The 23,898-nt window shown below is 34.9% G+C and overlaps 3 protein-coding genes across 6 annotated transcripts; 2 read left to right on the forward strand and 1 right to left on the reverse strand.

Annotated features, from left to right (window-relative positions):
- Positions 1-282: 282 nt before the first annotated feature.
- LOC120218230 (protein BLISTER-like) lies at positions 283-19,586 on the forward strand. 2 transcript variants are annotated; one of them, XM_039215202.1, is made up of 14 exons: positions 283-319; positions 10,154-10,220; positions 11,181-11,727; positions 11,869-12,485; positions 13,348-13,467; positions 13,651-13,716; positions 14,527-14,637; positions 15,012-15,088; positions 16,764-16,831; positions 16,953-17,066; positions 17,759-17,919; positions 18,053-18,121; positions 18,478-18,633; positions 19,031-19,586. In XM_039215202.1, the coding sequence occupies exons 2-14, from the start codon at positions 10,155-10,157 to the stop codon at positions 19,115-19,117; spliced, it is 2,259 nt and encodes a 752-aa protein (XP_039071133.1). In that variant the 5' UTR covers positions 283-319; position 10,154; the 3' UTR covers positions 19,118-19,586. The 2 variants fall into 2 exon arrangements, with proteins under 2 accessions (XP_039071133.1, XP_039071134.1); XM_039215203.1 differs by lacking the exon at positions 283-319 and having other exon boundaries at positions 9,766-10,220; positions 17,762-17,919.
- Positions 4,588-8,519, forward strand: LOC120218232 (glutamine synthetase leaf isozyme, chloroplastic-like). 3 transcript variants are annotated; one of them, XM_039215208.1, is made up of 14 exons: positions 4,588-4,819; positions 5,780-6,036; positions 6,154-6,193; positions 6,286-6,389; positions 6,473-6,521; positions 6,630-6,736; positions 6,835-6,922; positions 7,045-7,173; positions 7,283-7,357; positions 7,473-7,526; positions 7,606-7,643; positions 7,760-7,919; positions 8,021-8,081; positions 8,199-8,519. In XM_039215208.1, exons 2-14 carry the CDS (start codon positions 5,786-5,788, stop codon positions 8,336-8,338), a joined length of 1,296 nt encoding a protein of 431 aa, XP_039071139.1. In that variant the 5' UTR covers positions 4,588-4,819; positions 5,780-5,785; the 3' UTR covers positions 8,339-8,519. The 3 variants fall into 3 exon arrangements, with proteins under 3 accessions (XP_039071139.1, XP_039071137.1, XP_039071138.1); XM_039215206.1 differs by having other exon boundaries at positions 4,590-4,819; positions 5,770-6,036; XM_039215207.1 differs by lacking the exon at positions 4,588-4,819 and adding an exon at positions 5,441-5,497 and having other exon boundaries at positions 5,770-6,036.
- Positions 16,441-23,424, reverse strand: LOC120218238 (lipase ZK262.3-like). The gene is made up of 5 exons (XM_039215218.1): positions 23,292-23,424; positions 22,790-22,871; positions 22,344-22,469; positions 22,079-22,163; positions 16,441-16,450 (listed from the first exon to the last, which is right to left on the reverse strand). Coding segments are annotated over exons 1-5 (399 nt in total). The 5' UTR covers positions 23,396-23,424; the 3' UTR covers positions 16,441-16,448.
- Positions 23,425-23,898: the final 474 nt, after the last annotated feature.

Raw genomic sequence — 23,898 nt, forward strand, 5'->3', positions numbered from 1 at the left:
AAACAAGGAAAAATGATAAAATCCTGACAAAGCTGAAAGCCAAAAATAAAATGTTAGTACGAAGAAAAAAACGAAGTAATTAAAAATTTCAATAAACGGATCATAAATTAACTAAAACTAGAAATCATAATTTCCACCAAGACGACAATGTGTAAGCGACATACAGCTTGACTCTCTAAAAAAAATCCCCAGCGGAGTCGCCAAGCTGTCATAACCATTTTTTAGGTAAAACAATTTAATATTATTTAAAAAAAACGACTATGACTTTAATTTGGAAAAATCGGGTGATTTTGAATTGATTTGAATAAAATTAAAAAGAGTCGCCATCAACCTTTGGGTTAGGTAGGTCGAATACCTAAAAACGTCTTTTAAAACAATTTTAAGAAAAATCATTTTTTAAGACAAGATTCGGTCTGCGTTACCAAAGATTCATTTAAATGGATTCGGGAGTCGGTTACGTGCGGGGAAGGGTAAACACCCCCGCAACGCCCAAAATTGGTACTGTGTCGCTTACACATCGTTGTAAATGGTGGAATTTATGAGTCGAATATAAAGTTAAAATGCGATCTATTTATCGAACGTTGATTAATTTGCTTCGAATTAAATAATTAGAGAAAATTCTTTAACTCGAAATGAAATCTCGAAATTAGCAATCCTCCATCGGGGAAAGCTAACTCGACTATTTCTCATCCATAAAGAATATTTCCCTCTTGATAAAATGTGAATCGAATATAAATAAAATTGATGTTTGCATACAACAAAATAAATTGATTAACTAAAATGTGAATTGAATACAAATGCAAATTTTGAAATTGACATTTACATGAAATAAAATAAATTACTATTTAAAATAACACACATTTGCATCATTTGCACAAATTAATTAGCAAAATATACTCGACTTATTTCAAGTTTCTATGTTGTTAAAATGCCGTACCGGATCACACCACTTCGATCAAGTGGTAGTTTCCACGCCCATTCTACACATACGTGTTCTTGAAAATATAATCGAATATTTCTTACATAGATAAAGATATAATGAAAATAAATGTAATTGGAAATACAAAATAAAATATTTACATTAAATGAAATTGAAAACATTATTTACATAATCCAAATAATTAACTAATGAGTAAAATACACATCCATACATAAATGTCTAAAAATAAATTAGTAAATATTACAAACCAAAATAAATATAAAACATTTAAGGGGCTAAAATAATAGAAACAGAAACTTAGGGGGCTAAACAGCAAAAAACAGAAAGTTAATGGACCAAAATAGCACTAACCGAAATTTAAAGGACTAAATATAAAATAAAAATAATTTAGAGCCCATATCACAAACATTAAACAGTCAAATACTAGAAGTGAAAATAACCCAAAAGTAAAGCTTATGACTAAATTGAAATTTCACAGAAACATGGAGGATCAAAAAGTAATTAAATAAAATGTCAGACAGTGACCAAAATAGAACATTTGCAAATATGATGGCTGAATTCAAACATCCACAAAATATCACAACACAAGAACTTAGGACTAGAATGAAACTATTACAAACATAATGTCCAAAAGTCAAATATTCACAAAAATGACATAACATACATTAATAGGACTAAAATAAAGTATTTTAAAAAATGGGATGGTCAGATTCGAATATCAAAGAAACATACATGAAATATTAAATCAGTGGCTAAGATGTAACATTTATAAATATTGAAGCCAGAACCAAATATAAACCAAAAATGTTATAATATCTAGGATAGTGACTAAAATGAATCTAAAAGAAAATTTAAGCCTAAATCAAATATTAATCCCAATCGAACCCACAAGCCAACATAAAGGACCGAAATGAAAAGGATGCAAAACAGATGACCAAAATCATAAACCTCATCGAAAATATAAACTAAGAACAAAGATGGACTAAAATAGAAGGCAACCCAGTTTAAAGACTAAAACATAAATGTTAATAAATTCCATTAATATACATACAATGATCAAAAAAAAAATAAAATTAATCACAAATCAATAAACCTGAATAGGCATAAAACCAAACTAACATTACAGAAAATTTAAGGACTGAAATAAACATTTCACAAATTCCAGGCTTGATATATAAAAATTGTCATAAACATCAACACATATGTTAGGACGAAAATATAACAAGAAATAAAAAGGAGACTCAAATAGAAAAACTGAAACCTAAAAGACTAAATAGGAATTAAACCATACACAAGCCAATGGCTAAAATAATATATTCACAAATATAGTGACCAATGTCAAATATTAACAAAAATAACTTAACAAATAATAAAAGGACTAAAATATAAATAAGGAAACATCAGAATCTGAAATCAAATAAATGAAACTTCATTTAATGGCTAAATAATACGGTTACAAAGCATCAGGGACCAAAAGAGTAGTTAACCCAAATGATGAAATTACAGATCGGTCCCCATTGAAACTACGTCGTTTCGTGGGAGATGTATAACCCTAAGCCCAAAGCTTTCTCATCTCATATTTCTCATTTGCTTCCTGCCCCCAAAAAAAAGAAAAGAAGAAAGGAGAGAGTTCTGAACTCTCTCCCCGAACCCATCGAACAGCCGCCGCTCCACGGCGTTTCCAGCGGCGGTCGGCTCTTAAAACAAACACCCATAAACCCTAAGTTCCTCTCTTCCTTCTTTCTCTTTTGAAAACCTAAAGCTCTTCCCCTTCCCACAACCAACTTGAACCCGAACCCCCCCCAAAGGTGGGAATTTACCTTCGAAGATGGCCCAGTTCCTCCGATGAAGCAACAGTGACCCGTTCTTGGTAAGTTTTGGCTCTCTCTCTTTTCTATTTCTTTTTTTTTTTTACCCCCCGAATGCCCTCTCTCTCACCGAATCCTCTCCTTTTTTCATAATGGTTGCCTGTTGGACTTTTAAGGGTTCTTTCGGTGATAATGATATCTAAGGCTTAGGGAAATTATGGGTTGTTGATTTAGGGTGATTGAATCCCGGATTTTCGGGATTTTCGGGATTTTTTATTTAGATTTATTTTTGTTTTTTTATTGGGGTTTTTCTCTGATTTGCTGATTGATTTGGTATGTTGTCACTGTTGACTGCTTGAGGGATGGGCTCTGATCGGCTCGGGAAGCTTTCGACGATGGCTCGTCGACTGGGAAACTGGACCTCACTGGCGGCAGTGGCTTGATGGCTGTTGGCTTGAACGGCTACTGGAATGTTGAAGAGGCACGACGGCTGGATTGGCTTAGGGTTGTGAAACCCTATTTACCATCGATCTGGACCGTTGAATGGGTCCAGATCGAATGGTCTATGTTGGTGCGGCGCTGGGATGTTGATACCCTAAGGTTAGGGTTTGCAATCGGGCTGCTGAGTGATGGGTGATTGAATCCCGGATTTTCGGGATTTTCGGGATTTTTTATTTAGATTTATTTTTGTTTTTTTATTGGGGTTTTTCTCTGATTTGCTGATTGATTTGGTATGTTGTCATTGTTGACTGCTTGAGGGATGGGCTCTGATCGGCTCGGGAAGCTTTCGACGATGGCTCGTCGACTGGGAAACTGGACCTCACTGGCGGCAGTGGCTTGATGGCTGTTGGCTTGAACGGCTACTGGAATGTTGAAGAGGCACAACGGCTGGATTGGCTTAGGGTTGTGAAACCCTATTTACCATCGATCTGGACCGTTGAATGGGTCCAGATCGAATGGTCTATGTTGGTGCGGCGCTGGGATGTTGATACCCTAAGGTTAGGGTTTGCAATCGGGCTGCTGAGTGATGGGTATGGGTTGGCTGATAGTGGGCTTGCATTATATTGGGCTTTGGCCTGCAAAAATTGTAATATGTAATTAATAAACATATTAATAAAAAATAATGATAATAATAATAAAATAACGATAAAAAACCCGGACAAAAACGGGTGTCTACACATATATTATAAAATAGAGAAAGAAAATAGAAATGTGATGGCTCTTGCCTTAATACCACCATGACTACTCCAGTGTGAGCTATGGAAGAGAACTTGAGTCATGGGAGGAGCAATTTCTAGTGATGTGCCAAGAATGGTGTGGGGTTTGTGTAGGTAATATGATATGTGCATCTGAGCAAATATGGTCTTATGAATCAGGTCAAATGGATGGTACGATATTTCATCTAAATAAAATTTTAAAATCAATTTCTGATTTAATAAATTTTATAATATTATATATAAGATTGAGTTATGAGGTTGGATCTTAGTTTTTCCTATGTCATATGAGATCTTCCACTCACAGTTCATAATCTCGTATTTGAGATCACACGATTGTTGGATAAGACAATTAGTAAATAGATAGATTATTAATTTTGTATAATTTATCGATATGATCGAGTTAATAAATGTTAAAATAAATCTAATTCACGAGTAAATGAATATAATCACTTATAATAGTCTTGATATCATATGCATAATGTCATTTTGGAGTAAAGATCAGATAATTCATAACAACAATCATACAGAATCGATAAAGATCTAGAAAGAGTGTTGTATATGAGGTATTTTCAAGTACATGAATGAGACAAGCACTGCATATAATTATCCAGAAAAATTGAAGTATAGCCAAAGCTTCCCCATGGTGGAACCAAAGAGCCCCAACGCTAATTTCCTCCACTCATAACATATCCCTATCTGTTCAAGCCAAAGACAACTCCTTTTCTCTATCAACCACCTCTCGTTTACACTTTTGTTTCACTCCACTTTCTCTCTTTCTTCTCCATCTACGGCCAATCCCAGGCAAAAACCATTTTCCTGGTTCCTTGTCAGTCCATTTTTCAGGCACTTCCCAGGTCAGTTCTCTCTTCATATCGGTGTTGTTTTCCATTGAGGGTCGTTAAGCATGAAGGTTTTTTTTAACCATTTATGTCTTGTAATCTTGTGCTTCACATTATGCACTTATGGTATCAAATGACTTTATGAGTACATGATCATGTAGTAATCACTACCTTTTTTTTTCACTTGTACATGAATTATATATGGTCGTATTTAATGAGTCTTAACCTACTAATGTGAGTTGGTGTTATTCAAAGTGACGTGGACGAACACGGGATTTTATGTCAAGGTGTGAATTCAGTAACTTGTGTTAGAAATTTAAGGGTGTGGAATTTGATTATCAATAGAAAAAAGGAACTAAAATTATATGAGAATTTGAAACTTTCAGAGGATGCGACCACACCTCAGCACCCTTTGATCCATCCCTGGTCACGTTAGAAGTCTACTTTTTAGATGCTAGGATCTGATCCAGAGTTGTTGGATCTTGAACCATGGGTGCCTCTCTTGTTTCCCAACAAGTGTTCAACCTTTTGTTTATTGTAAGAAGGGGTGTTATTTGACTGGTCCCCCCCAGTCATTTGACACTAAGCAGTTATTGAACCAATGAAGTTTTCCTACTGGTAAAGAACCAGTGGTCAGAAATTGGAGCTTTGGACCAGCAGCTCGCTCATCAAGGAGAGAGCATAAACCACTAGGTCTAGTCCCTATCCATTAAGGCTTGTACATGATCCACTAAGCTGAAGGTTGTGGATACAAATCCTTTGCAGTCCAAGATTTAGTCTGACCATGAGTTGAACAGGCAAGGAAAATGGTCTTTTTATATACTTACCATCGTTCGTTTTTTTATCTTCTTCGGTGTAGGAATAGGAGAATGACTTGAAGGCCTTTTCTTCTTGCATAATCTGCATTAAAAACTTTGACGTGTTGAAGTTGAAATTGTTTGTTATACTTGTTTGATTCCTCTCGGTTGGGAGAAGGGGGAAATGGCACAGATTTTAGCACCCTCGACTCAATGGCAAATGAGATTACCGAAGACCTCGACCTTTGGAAGTCCCATTGCGACGAAAATGTGGAGTCCTTTGATGCTGAAACAGAACAGGAAAGGAGCAGCTAAGAGTTCTGGCAAATTTAGAGTGCTCGCCTTGTCTGAGAACAGCACTGTCAACAGGCTAGAGAAGTTTCTAAACATGGATATCACTCCATACACTGACAAGATCATTGCTGAATATATCTGGTACGTCTTCTTTCTAACACGTCTTATCTATGTTTCGAATAAAATATGTGTCAAACAAGGTACTTCGGCAACATAGATTAGCATTATGTAATCACTGCTGTTTCTGAATTGGAACAGGATAGGAGGCAGTGGAATCGATATGCGTAGCAAGTCCAGGGTAAGGAAATTACTAGAACTTGAAATTTTATGATTTTCAATCTGGTATTTAGTTGTCTCTCATGTTTCTTTGGGCCTTATTACAACTTGCAGACAATATCAAAGCCGGTTGAACATCCGTCCGAGCTTCCCAAGTGGAATTACGATGGATCAAGTACCGGACAAGCACCCGGAGACGATAGTGAAGTTATTTTATAGTAAGCCCTTTCAAAAGAAATCTAAAAGTTTCTTTATTGCTTGTCATCATCAGAACACCATTTTGACTGAAAACTTCATCCAGCCCTCAAGCAATCTTTAAGGATCCTTTCCGAGGAGGTAACAATATCTTGGTGGGTACTCATCAAAGCTGTGTAACTAAAGTTTTCTAACTAATTGTTGAAAGCTCTGTAAGTAAATTATATAGTTTGGTTAATACTTTTCTTATGTGTTTCAAAAAGGTACTTTGTGATGCGTACACACCAGCCGGTGAACCCATTCCCACAAACAAGCGCGCCAGAGCTGCTGAGATTTTCAGCAGCAAGAAGGTGGTAGATGAAGTACCATGGTATGGATTACATTTATTTTAAATATCTTATTCTTTGTTTAAATTTGGATTGTTCGATAACTATATCGTACTCCTGTGTTCACCCTTATTCTGATTAGGTTTGGGATCGAGCAAGAGTACACTTTACTTCAACAAAATGTGAAATGGCCTTTGGGCTGGCCTGTTGGAGGCTACCCTGGTCCTCAGGTAACGATATGACTTGATTTTTAAGCGGAAGCAAAAAACTTGTAGAGGTCTGTAAATATGTGTTAATAATGCATTCTTACAAGAACTTATTCATTAACATGGTTGTTTGATGCCAAATTCAGGGTCCTTATTACTGTGCAGCTGGAGCTGACAAATCATTCGGGCGTGACATCTCGGATGCACATTACAAAGCTTGCTTATATGCCGGAATTAACATCAGTGGAACCAATGGGGAGGTTATGCCTGGCCAGGTCTGCTGCCTTCGTGTCCTCATCTTGCTAACAGAAATGAAGTACTGCTGCATTCATGCCTGTTTGTTCATTGGTTATCGCCATTTTGATTCTGTGAATTACTATGCAGTGGGAGTATCAAGTTGGTCCAAGTGTTGGCATCGAAGCCGGAGATCATATCTGGTGTTCCCGATACCTTCTTGAGGTATTTCTTCTCTGCATGCTTTCGTTAATGGAGGCCACTGCAAAATTCCGACCTTTGCAACATCTGTGTGTCAATCAACCAAATAACTTACCAATACTTTCCTCTATTCTTATAGAGAATCACTGAACAAGCCGGCGTTGTTCTCTCCCTTGATCCTAAACCAATCGAGGTAATGTAACATTCCGCAATGTTTGATTCTTACTATTAGTCCATCAGAGGGTTTGCTCAATTTGTTTACCTTTTGCTAGGGTGACTGGAACGGTGCTGGATGCCACACCAATTACAGGTCTTATAACTGACGTTTCTTTGTTTTATTATCAACTTTGGGAGCTATACGCATTCTATGGTGAATTTGTATAGTTTCACTTCTCGAATTACAACAAAACGTATTTCTTAACGCAGTACGAAGAGCATGAGGGAAGAAGGAGGCTTTGATGTTATAAAGAAAGCAATCCTGAATCTGTCGCTTCGCCACAAGGAGCATATCAGTGCCTATGGTGAAGGAAACGAGAGAAGACTGACAGGAAAGCATGAAACAGCCAGCATCGACACGTTTTCATGGGTAAGTCTCATGAGATATCTATGCCTTGCAATGGAAGCCATTGGAAAACTTTAGATGCTTTCTTTAATGCCCGTACAAAAAATTTGGGTTCGAACTTGCAGGGTGTGGCTAATCGCGGCTGCTCAATCCGAGTTGGGCGTGACACTGAGAAGAATGGAAAAGGTACTACCATCAATGAAACTAGTGAACAGATCTTGTTAAGTTGGATAATCAATTATGGAGGTTAAGAACTATAACTTGTTGACAGGAAATTTGATAATGTTGTTGTTTCGTTGTTAGGTTACTTGGAAGACCGACGCCCGGCTTCGAACATGGATCCGTACGTTGTGACATCATTGCTTGCGGAAACTACACTATTGTATGAGCCGACACTCGAAGCTGAAGCACTTGCTGCTCAGAAAATTGCTTTGAAGGTCTGATTTAAATAGTTTGGCTTGGTTCTAGCTCATTTACAGGGATGGTTTGCACTTTTTATAAATTGGATGGCTTTTAGGGGAAATCCCTGTAAATGAAAGGGTCCTAGAATGAGTACTTGTTCTTGTCAAATGATATTCTTAAATGGATTGTCTTGTAAATTAAAATTACTGGTCTTATCATGTATCTTCTATCTTTGTTTGATGGATAATTTTAATTTTGAATTAATTGTATCATATATCCTTAAACTATGATATTTATTATAAACTAGTTACTAAATTTTTAAATATTATGATTTCATACCTAAACTATGACTATTTTAAATTGGTCTCTGAACTTTTAAACATTCTGATTTAATCCTTAAATTATGACTATCATTTTAAATTAATCTCAAACTACTAAATATTATAATTTCATTCTAAATGGGGCACGTTGAGTTGAGAGATTGTTAATGGAGTAAATTGAACTGAGAGGATTTTCGACATAATAAACTTTTACAACATTCGATTTAAATTAATTGATCAATAAAACAAATATCAATTCTTCAAAAAAATAATATACCAATTGATTTATTATCCATGTATATGTGACTCACTAGGATATATTTTTGTATTATCATCTCTTAAATTAAATATTTTTGTGTCGAGTTATCTCCTAAAGTAATTTCGGGATGTTTCGCTCACTGAAATTTAAGTCGTTATCTCATTTTGTACCAAATCATTAACTTTGTTAAAAAAGACAAGGTAAACTATATATTTGCTCACCCAACTATTTCTACGATTTTTTTATCATTCAACTATTTCCCCTCAAAATCATCATTAAACTTAAGTTTTTATTTCGTTTAAAACGTGCCAAACTTAAAAATACTAAAAAAAATATTTGCATGGAGCTAATATTACCCCTCAACGTCACTCAAAATAGCCTTTTTGAATCTTATTCATTTTTCGAAAAAAATTTCCCACCAACATTTTATTTTGAGGCAAAAAGGCCCCTCCATGGATGGAAACTTTTAGTTAACAAACAATTTACACTCCAAAATAGAGGTTTTTTTACCCCAAAAATAAAATGTTGGGACCAAAATGCTCCAAAAAATAAGAGTCAAAGTGACTATTCAGACTAACATTAAAAGCTTTTTTGCTCTAAAATAAAGAGTTCGAGGATAAAAAAGTTAAAAAAAGGGACTAAAATGATCATTTTAATAAATATTGAGGGCTAATTTTAGTAGTATGCCAAAATATTAAACCTTCACGTTTAAACGTGTCAAGCTTAGGAATGTGGGGACCGGGGGTAGTACATTGTTTTTAATGTGCTTGCGAGTAAGATTATCAGTTCCACACCACCAAACAAATTTAATTTTGAAGAGATTTATAATTAAATTTGAAAAACAATCTAAAATAAAAATAAAAACGGAAAATATTTTCCCCACGCTTTCATAATGAATAAATAAATAAATAAATAAAAACCAGCTCTCCCTTTTCTGATCTAATCGGACCTCCCGCCTCCATTTTCCTGTTTGTTTCAATTTGTTTTTTCCTTTTAATTGTAGCTTTTTTTTTTGTTTTAATTCATAAGATTTTGAAATTCCTCCTACCGTTGCAAATTGTTTCGTAATTTTCTATCGCTCAATTATCGTATCTTGTGTTTGTTGATCTGCTTCGCGGGGGAAGAGAGTGGGCGGGGGTTTTTTTGGAAGCTTTGTCGCTGATCTTGAGAATTTATTGATTTCAGTTTTTTTTGTTGTTTTTTTTGGGTGGATTAATGGGGGTGAGAATTTGGGGTTAGAATCGTTAATTGAGGAGATTTTGAACGGGGTCTTTGAGAATGGCGTCGGCTCAGGTCTTGCCTAGTTCACGGAAGAAAGAACATTTAGAAGCTGGGAAGCGACGGGTACATTTTTTTGTCTTAATCCCCCCCCCCCATATTGATTGATTTTGATTCTTTGTTCTTTTTTTGGTTTCTGTTTTGAGATATGATTTTGGATCTGGTCAATGATCTTGTTACTCATTAAATTTATTGGGCATATATGGTCATCTATTTAGGATATTGATTTCAGAATAGAACTAGAATTGAGGTAGATTTTTGTATTTTCATGTATGATTTGTAGTAAATTTACATTGTTTTGCAATGTTTCGGCTGATCATGGCTAGAATTGATGGTATATGGGATCAATTATTTTGTCAGATGAGACCTTTTGGAAGTTTAAATGTTTTTATGCCTTAAATCTTATCTTTGCAACTGTAATGTGATGTCATTGGAGCTAAAAAATTGTCCCGTTTTCTTTTGTTTTTCTTCTTAAATTGAATTTGAGAGTTTATTTTTTTTCATTACGGTTCACTCCATGCTACTGTTTGTATTCAAGCCGGAAAGGATGAAGAAGCTTCATTTGACACTTATAGGCTGTGATTTCAGAGAAGAATGAATTGCAGTTGCCTAACTGCTAGCATTGCAGTTTAGCGTTGCTGATATGCTTTTTGCACCCGAGTAATGTGTATTATCGATACTTCTGTTTTGTGATGGGTTGGAGCTGTTCTGGTTGTTTAGAGCTGTTCTTTTGATCTGTTTTGGTAGTCCTTCTCGTCATATTAATTAGGTCCACAAAACAAAAAGAACTCCCATCGTAGAGTTGTATGTTTTGTCTTGGGAAGCTGCACTCTCTTTACATAGTTCAATAAGTTAATATCCTCCTAAATAATCCCCTTGGTCGATTGGATTTTGTATAATATTACTTGGATTTTGCCTACAATAAAGTTTATCAGTTATCAGTTATATGTTTTTAAATGAACAAATAATTCTGTGGAGTATACTTACCATGTACAGTTACAATTCATACCTTCGTCTTTCTTGCAGCTTGAAGAATTTCGTAAGAAAAAAGCAGCTGAGAAAGCCAAGAAGGCAGCAAATACCACCCAAGCTGAAGCTTCCAATGTTAGCTTAAATGATAAACAACAATTAGAAACTGAACAAGTACGGGTTATCGAATCAGGTGGTGCGGGTACATCTGATGGACCCGATCTGTCTTCTGTAAAAATAATTAACAACTATAAAACAACTGAAGTTTACTCAAACAACATGCATGCTTTACCATCCTTTTTAGCGAATGATTATAATTCATCTTCTACAAAAGCACTTACACATGCAACCAGTCAAGAAAATGAGAAATATGGTGCTTCGTATAATGCTGGACCATTGTTCAATGATAGCCTACCGACAGAACATATGCGTAATGCCTTTCAAGAACCCAAGTCAAAAGAAGACGGCTATTTGAAGGTTCCAACAAATCTGAATCCTATTTCTTCTGAAGATTTTGTTAGTAAAATATCTCAGAATTCACGGCAAAGCAAGGCAAGTGAAGGCAGCTTGCTAGGTAGTAGCCATGGTCCATCTTTATATGAAGGTAATGTTGAATAATTGTTTTGGATATACTTGTTTTATACAGTATATGAATGGAATTTCTGTCTATATATCTATGTTTTCAGCATATTTGGTTTTGCTAGGAAACTAACACAGCATGCCATTTTCTGTGGTTTAATTGCAGACTTTGCTCAATTCACCTCAGGTGGAACAGGATTTATCCGTGAAGTTGGGCAGAACTTGCAAGGAACAGCAGAATTTGAGGAAGCTATGATTTCTGATTTTGGAGAAAGAAAATTCAGTAGTTCATCAACTGGTTTTCCAAGTTTGCATGTTCCATCCATACAAACATCTGGGTCATCAGAGTTAAGTTTTGATGCCAGAAGTTCCCCAAGTTACACGCCACTGCATTCTGTCACAAGTGATACTAGTTCCAGGAGATCTCGCCCATCTTTCCTTGATTCTCTTCATGCATCCGGAGCTTCTTCTGGGTCTCTTTTTCAACATAATCAACCTAAAAAGGATGCATTTGCCCCCCACAGTTCACAAGTTAACAGTAGTAATGCCATTGGATCAACCCCATTTGAGAAACCATCAACAGAGAGTGGAAATGTGGGAACTTACTCCAAGCTTGGGTTCCCCGGTTTTCCTAGTGTCAGTGAGGATTCTGGTCATTTTTCAGCTCCTGCTAGTAATAATGGTGACCTCTTGAAGCTGAATGTTGGTAATGAGAATATCTTGGAGAAGAAGCATGAATTCTACTCTACCAAACAGAATGAGGATTTTGCAGCTTTGGAGCAGGTACTTATATTTTCTATTATTGAGGATTTCCTTAATAACATTAAAACACATTTTTTGAAGTGCACTTTTTGATGTCTGAGGGACATGTGGTATCCAAGCTTATATTTAACTCGTCTGATGTAATTTGACATTCCGCAATGTATATGCAATTTTCTACTAGTATATGTGATTCTGTGAATATGCATAAGAACTATGGAATTGTTTTATTCCTATAGCTGTATAGGGTATATGGATCTATGTAGTTGTTTGAAATATACTGGAGAAGAAAGGTATATGGGTGTCCAGAATGCAAAAGAAAAAGGGACTGTCATTCACCAGGCTAATGTGCTTAAATATACGATGTTGCTTTCAGTTTCAGAGTGAAAAATCTAGGTTGGGAATTTAGAGTTTAGTTGAGGGATAAGGCTGATTCCTTTATCAACTTATTGTTTATCCGTGGTGAAATAGCAAAATAATGGATAAGTATATTTTATTCTTAGATCTCTGTCTTGTGTTCACCATCTTGTCTTTTGGCGTGCATGAACTGGAGTAGGATGTTGTTTGGTTTGGGAACTGATAGGTTTGGATATTAAGAGGCAAGCAAGAGGAGTCCCTTGAGCTTTTTAGTTATAATGGAATTTTTCGTATTTCAAGCCTTAATTTCATGTTGGTACCTTAGGGATGAGCTGCTATAAATGGCTGGTCAAAGAAAAAGAGCCATTGAGATGAAAATGTTGTTGTTGAAGTTTCTAATACACTCACCAGATAATTTTTGATGTAGAAAACTATAGTTTTTCATATATTGTTTGTGAAAATGGTTTTTTTATTGACCTTTTCTGTAAATTGTTTTGTCTTTATTAATTTATTTAGTCTTATTCTGCAGCATATTGAAGATTTGACTCAGGAGAAGTTTTCATTGCAACGAGCTCTTGAGGCCTCACGTGCCTTAGCAGAATCTTTGGCTTCTGAAAATTCATCATTGACAGATAGTTATAATCAACAGGTGTGCTTCCAGATATTAGATTAGCAGCATCACTAGCATGTCATGGTCATGATATGCTTGTTTGTCAATTCATCATGTTTCTTCATCGTAATTATGAAGGGCACTCAAATGTCATTTCATTGTCCCAACTACTATTCTAAATCATTCTTAAAAATCTCTTAATTATTTGACTTTTCTCCTCAGAGAGGTGTTGTTAACCAGCTAAAATCTGACATGGAGCACTTACAGGAAGAAATCAAGGCCCAAGTGGTTAGTATTTGTTGTATTTAGGTACTGGTAGTCAGTTCAAGCTGTTAGAAATAATCGAATGTCATGCAACTGCGTACAGCTTTATATCATATAGTAAATACAATGGTGTTTGTATGGCGTGTTTCACGTGTGCACATACGCACATGGATTTAGACTTGTTTCTTCTTTCATAAATTATCTTAAAATTGAGATATCTACTGCTGTCTATTGCATCTTGAGTTGTACCTATTAACCTGAAAATGCAGTACTAGGAATCCCTCATGGTGTTGTCTTTGTGGAGGCCCTTTTTGATCTGCACGTGAAGGGACCTTAAGTAGTGTTATTCCACGTTTATTAAATATAGGGTTTCTTTTGGTTTTATATTCAGGTTGGGCCTCTTCACCTATTGCCAATTGGTGTTAGGTTAGATGCTTAATAACTTTTAATCTATATAAGTGATGCTTAAAGTTGGAGGTTGTTTATTGTTCCTGGATTCAATTAGTAAGTCCTTTGTTTGTATTGGTTTTATTTGCCAATTCGTTTTAGGTTAAATGCTTACAACTTTGAATCTATAAATATGATGCTTAAAGTTGGAGTTTGTTTATTATTCATGGATTCAATCTGCAAGTCCATTTGTAATGGTTTGTGCTGTATTTTAAAATGCTATGCTGTATATATGCTGATCCACATTTTATTTTCTTGTGTTCTTTGTCTGATAATGTTCAAATGGGTGAGGAAGCTTGCCACAAATTCATTTTTTTTATTTTACATTTTATTTCAGTATACTCTCATCTCTGTTTTCTTGTAATGTATGTTGCTTGGTATTTGCAGGCAGAGCTCGAATCTTTTAAATTGGAATATGCAAATGCACGACTAGAATGTAATGCAGCTGATGAACGCGCCAATATATTGGCTTCTGAAGTCATTGGTTTGGAAGAGAAGGTAACAAATGTTTTAATGGGTCAAGATTTTTCTTCTTTTTCTAATATCATTTTATTCATTACAGAACTTATCTCTCTCTAGACAATAATGCAGAGAGATTTGCGAACTGCCATGTTTATGTATGCATATTTGTAATATGTACTACATGCGAAGAGTGTTTCCTGGACATGTATTAGAGATGGAATGTTTTTAAGTGTCAGCTTAACTTTAGTGGCTCTCTTGTCCTTTTTTATATTGATTTGTTCTGTTAATTTGCTTGTTTTAGATGTTATTGGCATTTGGAGTTTATTCCATTAAATATATTTGTGTAAAGCTGTTGACACGAGTAAACTGTCACCTGCTAGATTAATTTTTTTTTAATATCCTTTCTGTAGGCACTGAGATTAAGGTCGAATGAACTAAAATTGGAGAGGCAATTGGAGAACTCACAGTCTGAAATCTCTTCCATCAAGTATGCTTTCTTATTACTATGATGATGTTGTTGCTAAAGTACTTGTGATCTATGTTTTCAGCATAAGTTATTCTTATTTCTTCTTTGTTGTTTATCCAATTATATATGCTTTCTGCATTGCAATTTTTTTCTAGATTGTAATGCTCATATTGTAGATGTTCATTGTTTCCATACTGAACCAGTGCTTTGATTGTCTAAGATATATTTATCCATTTAAAACTAAAGTGGTTATGACATATTTATACAGAAGCAAAAAGGAAATACTAGAAACAAAAAGCCTTTCTTCATGTTAAGTGTTTAATCAATGCATTAAAATTCTTAAAATATGACATAGAAGGGAATTTTATGTAATAAATCACTTTTATTTGGACTCATATTTTACCTCAATGCAGTAAGAGATCCCATCCCTCAGTATGTTTGGCTTTTGTTTTCTATTAAGTTTTCTATGTATAAACCACTTTGTTTCTGGGGTATTAAGTTTTGTTGCTTATGCCATGTGAATTATTGTTGTCAAGTGCCAGGTGAATTGATGTTTATGCAGTAAGAAAAAAGAAATACAAGAAACAAAAGGCTGAAAGTCTGCTCAATGTGTTAAAATCATTAAAGATGACATATAATGCAATTTTATGTAATCTGCCACTTTTATTTGCATTCATATTTTACCTCAAAGTCTGTTTTTGTTAGTGACCATAAGAGAGTCGATTATCAGTATGTCAGGATTCTGTTTTCTATTACGTTTTTGTTTTGGGGTGTTAAGTTTTGCTGCTTATGTCATGTGAATGATTGATCTCAAGTGCCACATGAATGGACAAATTATTTGTGATTGACAATACTATAAATAAAGAAAACTGAAGGAAGAGTTTGTTAAACTTAATGTGGATGCGGCTACCTCGAGTGATTGGAAGAGGAGTGGCTTAGGTGGTATTTTGAAAGACTTGTCTGGTTCGATTCTTGGCTCCTTCAAAGAGCCTGCTGGTCCGGGGCCCCCAACTTTAATGGAATTGAAGGCTATCCTAAAGGGTTTAGATTTTTTTGAATCTATTCGTCATAGGGTTAAAGATAGATTGATTATTGAGAGTGATAGTCAGGTGGCAGTTGGCTGGATTAAGGATGTGGTTTCTTGTCCTGTTGTTTATGTTCAAATAGTTAAAGACATTATTCAAAAGCTTAGTGTTTTTGAAGGTTTTATTAGTTGGGTTAGTAGGACAGCCAATATAGAGGCGGATGTCCTAGCTAAGGCGGGTATTGGTTGATTTATGCTCTGTTAAGGGCTGTTTCTTTCTGGTTTTGTATCTCTTGAGGGAGATTGATTTGTATTACTTTGCTATATTTGAGTTTAATGAATCCTAGGGCACTCCTTTCCTCCTTGTGTGGATTAAGGAACTACTTTTAAGTTCCGTTAATCACCAAGGGGGTTTTATTGAGGCCTTTTATTCCTATCAAAAAAAAAAAAAAACTGAAGGAAGAGAAAAAGGGTCGTAATAGTGTTTATTGTTGGTTTTGTGCCTTTCGGTTTCGTGAATTCATAAATTTTTAGTTTTACACAAGGAATTTCATTTTTGTTTTGCTTCTTCCATTTTCCATAATATTATCATGGATTAAATTTCTGTTTAAAATATTTTCGTGTTAAGTTCTATATTACGTAAGGATGTAATATTCACTCTGAATCTTGCAGAAAGAAAATGTCTAGCTTAGAGAAAGATCGTCAGGATTTGCTGTCAACTATTGAAGCTCTTCAAGAAGGTAAGTATGCCAGTCTCAGGGGTGTTTGTTATTAAAGTATTTAATTATATATAAGTTTTTATATTTTTTTCCTATAAGAGCCCTATGTTTGCTATAAATTCTTCTTATTCATTTAACGCAGAGAAGAAGGTACTCCAGTCTAAGCTTAAAGATGCTTTCCTTGGTGGAAAGCCGGTTGATGCTATCAAGAATCCTGCTAGTAAGAAGGATATGTCGACTTCAACAGAAGATCTAGGTAATTGCATTGCTTTTTTTTTTTTAGGTTTCTACATGCATAAATTACCATGTCTTATTTTACTGAACCCAAATTCAGTTGCATATGGATGGAAACTGCTAAACATACTTCCAATTCCAAAACATACTATTGGTCTACCCCCATAAGTTGAGTATACAAATTGAAGCTTAGTGAGATTTAGGAACAAAATTTCTTCTTGAAGGCCTATAATATTTTAGCTCTGATTTGAGGTTATGGCTATGGTATGTCTTGTTGGTTGGGTACATGAGATTAGGTGTAGTATTATTATTTACGTATTGAAAGTGTTGCTCTTGTGCAAGATTTGGAGTAGGTAGTTATTAGGCTGCGGATAAGTTGCTTCAATTCTTGAGTTTTTGTAATGTATTTGCATCACGCATGAACCTGACGCTTCGTAGTATGCATTGATATAAACATATCATCCTATAAAGAGAGCAAATAAGAAAAATCAAGGAAAACTTAGTTTTGTGCTAAACAAATATCAATATCCTTGTTTAAACTTGATTTTTATTTACTTGAAAGGAATCAAATATGTAATCGTAGCAGTGCATCAAACTCCAGTACTTCAAAGCCGTTATGATAAGTCTGATAGCAATTGTAGTAGTTATGGTGATTCTTTAAAGTTGCTTGATTTTCTTTAGTCCTTTGTTTTAATATTGATTTTCTTTTTGCAGCAAGCACGGACACTACTTCAGATGACAAGGACCTGAATACCAGTAACGATGCCTCTACTTTGAGCTTGCTGCCTGAAGATGGGGGATTTGAAGTTTCTTCGGTTTATATTCCTCCTGATCAAATGAGAATGATTCAGAACATTAATTCCCTAATTTCGGAGGTAGATTCTTTCACGTGATTCAGATTTTCTTGTGGCTTTTATATGTTTTACTCATCTGATCTAGAAGAAATTAAGTTGTTGATGTCGGTGGCTACTATATCATAATCATTGGACAGCCTTTTGCTTGTTGCAGTTAACAATGGAGAAGGAAGAACTGACACAAGCTTTGTCATCGGAGTTATCTCAAAGTTCGAAGCTGAAGGTAACATACCTGAACTAGACATATTGACAAAATTTTCAAGTATTTGTATTTAGTTTCATTCGGTTCTTTTGCTAGGCATTGTATTAGTATTTATAGAAAAATTCTAAAAGATTGAAAAACTTGAAGGTGGAATATAAGAACATCTTTCAATTAAAGTAGTTAATCAAAGGCATGGTGTTTGTAAGTATATCCAGCTGACTGTATTTCCATTTTCTTCAATATGGCCATTTGAACTGCTTACGAGTAATTCATGATTTCCAAACTTTTTCAAGGGCTCATTAAATGTTTGATTGTTTCTATTTCTAAATGAATGATTGTTTATAATTTTTCCTTATAATTGTTATTGATGAATGAAGGAGTTGAACGAGGAGTTGTCCAGGAAACTTGAACTGCAAACCCAAAGATTGGAGCTTCTGACAGCTCAAAGTCTGGCAAGTGAGAATATCCCGGCTAGACAACCTGAGCCTCAAATGATTCATGACGTCACTCCATATGCAGATGAGGGTGATGAGGTACGACCACTCTCTCTCTCTCTCTCTCTCTCTCTCTGTATATATATATATGAGGTAGAATTCAGTTATACTATGTAAAACTCTTTAGTTTTACATTGATTTAGGATCATTGGGTGAAGGCAAATGGATAATTGAGATACACAGTTGAAAATGAGATTTTTACGGGTAGAAAAAAGAGTTGGATAATGCGAATGCACAAAGTTTAATCTCGGCCATGCTTTTCCATTCGTTCAATGATCCTAAATCAGTATAAAACTAAAGAGTTTTACACCATCTTATGGGAAAGATTGAGCCTGCCATATATACAATATTTAATTCAACCATTGCTGAAAATTGAACAGAGATATGCAGGAGTTTCAAACATTTAAATTCTAGCTACATTTTAATTTCCTTGTAGGTGGTGGAGAGGGTTTTAGGATGGATCATGAAGCTCTTTCCCGGGGGGCCATCAAGACGTAGACCCAACAAGCGGTTTTCATACTAAATCCACATAATCTTAGCAAAGACATGTCTAAACTTGCATATGCTTTTGGTTCCGATTTACCTTCCCTTGTTTCGGTGATTGTGAAGGTCATGAGTTCATCTATTTCGAGTTGACTATACAACCCAATTTTTTTTTAAAGAAGCAAAATGGTTTATCCTGGTCGCATAACCATTGACTGGCAAAATCTAAATTGCCAATTTTTTGGTAGAGAAAGGTATAAAGAAGTCCCTCGTTGCCGTTGCCGTTGCTTGGTTCTCGTTTTGGGATCGGATTTTTATGGAGGCAATCACTCGATGCTGAGAGGGAACTAAGAGACATATAGTATAGGAAAGAAGCCCCGAGTTTGTAGTGCGCATTGTTGGATTCTTGACGAACAAGTTTGGGTTCTTAAACATTAGAATTTAACACAGTTTGATTCTGTTGCCTTGATTTTGACTGTGCTTATGCATTAAACTTTTGATGCATCTTTAGTCCATAAGGTGGATTTTTTAAGAAGTCATATAGATTTGAATCGGAGTCGATTCATGAGCTAAAAACCTTTGATTTTAACATTTTCAATTTTACAAGAATTTTTAGTGAAAAAATCGAAAACTTCAGTCTTAAAGGCTTCAAGGATGTTACCATTAGATAACCATGGAAACAGAAGAATTAGAAAAGAATTGTAATTTTCAACCGTGTTGCATTGACTATCAAATTCAGCTTTTTATAATCTACAAGAGTGTTTAATTATTTTGGAATGTTAGCATTAATTGGAAATGTCTAAATCACCAAAAAAAATTGATTCTAGTATTTGTTGTATGCATTGACTTGGAAATTTTAGGAATAGAAAATTGTTCTCTAATCTATTGCGAGTCTTAGGAATGTCTTCTTTAAAACAAATCTATCAAATTTTGTTGACACCTTTCTTGAACATTTGAATGCTTTAAAAGTTGAGTGATTAAATTAGAACATTTAAAAGTTTAAAGACCATTATAGAATGACCCTAAGGATTAATTTAAAGACTAATTTAAAATGAAAATTATAATTTGGAAACAAAATTAAAATATAATTTACAATACGGGTCATAGTCTAAAGATGTATAGTGCAATTAACTCATTTAATTATATAATGAATACAAAGACTTGCATTCAACTCAGATGGACATTAGTTAGAAAATGGATACTTTCTTTAAACATGGCCCAATCCAATTTCAACCAATTTAAGACTTGAAAAAAAATACAATTAGAGTGCTTCAATTACACCCAATCCAATATGGCCCGTTGACTACAATAATTATTTAAACATGTCGCATATAATTACAGACAATCACATTCAAATCGAAGTGACTTACCAGATACACTCATAATGTAAATCATGTTTAAATTTGAATTATCATATACTATGATGTTTAAACCTATTGTCGCAATTGCAGTCTGCTACAAAATTCTGAGAATCGTCGTCAAAATGTCTATCGGCTCGACACGCTTTCTTCCTCCTTTTTTCTTGAGCTCGCACCGGTCCGGTAATTTGACCTCACGCTCTGAAGGAAGCAACAGAAATCCAGTTTAAACATTTAGCAGAGTGACATAGTGTTTGAATCATATGACCTGGTGAAGCCTAAAGGGCCTAACTTTTTTTCATGTTTCAATTGATAATCACAAGGTACTTGGAGGAACAACAGTAGTCAAAAGTCATGAAATGAAGAGTGATTCAACTGTGATGTAGTACCTCTAGCAGTGAGATGTAGTAGAAATCCTCCATGTGCTGCATGAGTGCACTCCCGCCGAGCTTGGTAAAACAGTGTGTAAATCCCTAAAAGGGTTTGTTTTTATATCTTCTATGTCCGTTTTGTGGTCTATGTTTGAGATTCGTGACTGCCCTTCTTAACGATATGTATGCATTTCTCAGAGCCTTTTGCTCTGTTTAGCATCATAGCTCGGGTAAAACCAGTAATATCAAGGTCTTTCAATGGTTTCCATCATGTCCATTTTGGTCTTCCCTTCATCCTCTTAGCTCGGTCACTCTCCGACGTTGCCTTTCAAGTCTAATTCTTTAGTGTTATACAATTCTATCAACGCATATCTACTACTAATTCTTTAAACCAAAGGTACACTAGAGGCCGTTCATTGAACTGTACTCAAACAATCATCATTTGTTATTGAACTTTCAAAAGTTACAAAATGATCATTAAATTTTATCGAACTTTTATAAATGTTATAATGTCGTAATAACCATTTTACAACATTTTGATAAATTTGATGACCATTTTGTATATTTCGAAAATCCAGTGACCAAAACGATCTGTAGGCAGTAGACGTATAAATAGAATACTGTAGACTTTAGTTTTACTTTGTATTAAACTTGTATTTATCAAATTTATCTTAAGAGATAAGTTAGATATTAGATTAGATAAAATATTAAACTCCTAGTATAATTCTTCTGTTGTAAATCCTAGTATGACTTTGTAACCCGGCCTATTTTAATAGGTCTGATCTTTTTCCTTTTAATACGTACAGAATGCGAGAAAAGTAGCCGACTTTTTCTCTTCCAGTAAAACCCTTTTTCGGTAACTTTCTTTTCTAGAAAACTCATACTATCATTTGAGCATAGTTCAGTGACCTCTAGTGTACTTTACCCAGAAAACCAAAAGAAATCTTTGTTAACTGCTATAATGAACTTGAATTCAGCTAGATTACATGGTTTTGATGTTTACATCTAGCAGACTAGTACTTCTGTTGGAACTATAATAAGAGAACTAAGAGCTTCCCAGCAAAAGGCACAATCATTATGTGCATAAAAGTCATATCAAATTACCAAGAAAATGAATCTCCCTGGACTAGGCCTTGGAACATATGCAGATGAAATTGGACTGAGATACGATAATGGACATTTTTGTGTGCCGATGCATGGAAATATCAAGATTTAAAAACCCTTTCTAAGTTGGAAAAAAAGGTAAAAGAAAAGAGTCAGCCAGCAAGAAACATACAAATTCAGTGACGAGAACATCTGGTGTGTATTCCCCGATGACATCTCCTTGATAACCATCTTTCCAAAGCTCCATACTTTCCTTAAGAACAAAAAATCACATACGAACTTATAAGCAGATGCATGCATAAACTGTCACATGAGACGATAGATTATTCACATGAGACGAAAGAGCATCAGTCATTTTAAATCAACTTGGCCAGTCGAACAAGAAAAATACAAGAAATAGTAAATGTATTTGATTAAAAAAGAAAATACTCACCAAAGTGTCTTTTAATTCTCCAGCAGCCATATAAACAGGCTGAGCCACATGGCAATAACCCGTCAAACGGGGGACTGTTGGTATAATGTCTCTGTGGTTAACAATTCTCCGGCTATCTTTAACTTTCTGCAAAGGCATGTATTCAGTTTGCATAAACCTTAACCAATGATGTGACAAACTTCCTAGATAATATATAGATGTCAAGCAGCATGATCAATTGAGCATATTGATATTAGAATCTTCCCGTATGTGAATTTGTCCATGCACCAGAAAGCAAGAATTTAAATCCAAGCACAAGCTAGAATGCTGAAATTTCATGAGCCTAGTATTTGGAAATAAATGATTAAAACAAGTCTTATAGATAAATACTTAACAAAGAAAAGAAGATAACATGATGCGGCAGAATCACTTTTCTGACTTCAATCAAAATTATATACTTCCATTACCTCATTATATACTTCTGCAAATCTTCTGTTACCAACTCTAGGAGAACCGAAGCTATACATTGTCACCGAGATTGCCCCACATCTGATAAGCACAAATGAGGTTGGAAGTTCAATACACTACATTTTGCTTATATATATATAAATCATTAGGTCTTTAGACCACGATGAGGAGATAATTTTCCAAAAGCTTGCAATTATAAAAGAGATGTGTAATTCAGCTTTCTACAGTCTTTGACACATTCATGAAAAATCTGAATAACAGTGTGAGTCCTCTGATTTACCAATTTTTCAAGTACTGAACTAGTTGAGGCTCGAAAAGGCAACTAATCATTACACTTTCACATATATTTAATTTATTTTTCCTTCCAAATCAATATATGCTTAGTTCCCCTTAAATAGCTACAATAAAATCTCTCCGTTTCTCTATGCATTTTGAATTGCACGTAACACATTGAGACCAGATAAAGAATGTCACTCTTAAGTGAATGGGAGAGAAACTTACTTCGCTAATTTACTTGATGAAAGTTCAAGAGCAAGAAGAGTAGCTAGTGCACCACCCAAACTATAACCGGTCACATAAACTTGCCATCTGTGCGGTGGCTCCATAAGTTCCTCTTTGTCACACAAACATTTACAAAGAACTGCTGTGAATAAAACAATCTGTATTTTATAATTTCAAATATGTAGTGTGGAACGCTGTGAAAGCCTTCTGCTTAACAATGCTCTATTTTCAACCAAATACTAAAGTACATGTCTAATATCCCATATTAAGGTTCATCAAGAGCTTGAAGATAGATGCGTCAGAGATCCAATATCATCTCAATGGCTAATTTAAAATAAAAATAAAAATCAGGCAAGTCAAGAAACTTTTGAAAGGCACCAATTAAGATTCCCACATAAATAAAAACTAAACATCGCCTATGAAGATACATGGATATATGCAAAACTTTTGTACTAATATCAACATGTTAGATTTCTGCTTCAATTGGAACATTAGCAAAGAGACTAAGAAGAAATGCTTACGTATATCCAGTTGACGCTTTGATGAGGGAGATAATCCTTATCCTAACAGAATCATATGCACTTAAAAATCCACTATGAATCTGCAA

The sequence above is a fragment of the Hibiscus syriacus genome, unplaced genomic scaffold (genome assembly GCF_006381635.1).
Source record: "Hibiscus syriacus cultivar Baekdansim isolate YM2019G1 unplaced genomic scaffold, ASM638163v2 tig00110195_pilon, whole genome shotgun sequence".
In the NCBI taxonomy this organism is placed as follows: Eukaryota; Viridiplantae; Streptophyta; class Magnoliopsida; order Malvales; family Malvaceae; genus Hibiscus; species Hibiscus syriacus.

What these genes read in the sequence shown, in the direction of transcription:
- LOC120218232 (XM_039215208.1), top strand. Translation starts at nt 5,786, where the DNA reads ATGGCACAGATTTTAGCACCCTCGACTCAATGGCAAATGAGATTACCG. An exon ending in ATCATTGCTGAATATATCTG is followed by an intron (nt 6,037 to 6,153) that starts GTACGTCTTCTT and finishes GAATTGGAACAG; the next exon opens with GATAGGAGGCAGTGGAATCG. An exon ending in GCATCGACACGTTTTCATGG is followed by an intron (nt 7,920 to 8,020) that starts GTAAGTCTCATG and finishes TCGAACTTGCAG; the next exon opens with GGTGTGGCTAATCGCGGCTG.
- LOC120218230 (XM_039215202.1), top strand. Translation starts at nt 10,155, where the DNA reads ATGGCGTCGGCTCAGGTCTTGCCTAGTTCACGGAAGAAAGAACATTTA. An exon ending in TAGAAGCTGGGAAGCGACGG is followed by an intron (nt 10,221 to 11,180) that starts GTACATTTTTTT and finishes TCTTTCTTGCAG; the next exon opens with CTTGAAGAATTTCGTAAGAA. An exon ending in ATTTTGCAGCTTTGGAGCAG is followed by an intron (nt 12,486 to 13,347) that starts GTACTTATATTT and finishes CTTATTCTGCAG; the next exon opens with CATATTGAAGATTTGACTCA.
- LOC120218238 (XM_039215218.1), bottom strand. Translation starts at nt 23,395, where the DNA reads ATGGAGCCACCGCACAGATGGCAAGTTTATGTGACCGGTTATAGTTTG. An exon ending in TCATCAAGTAAATTAGCGAA is followed by an intron (nt 22,872 to 23,291) that starts GTAAGTTTCTCT and finishes TGTGCTTATCAG; the next exon opens with ATGTGGGGCAATCTCGGTGA. An exon ending in TTGCAGAAGTATATAATGAG is followed by an intron (nt 22,470 to 22,789) that starts GTAATGGAAGTA and finishes ATGCCTTTGCAG; the next exon opens with AAAGTTAAAGATAGCCGGAG.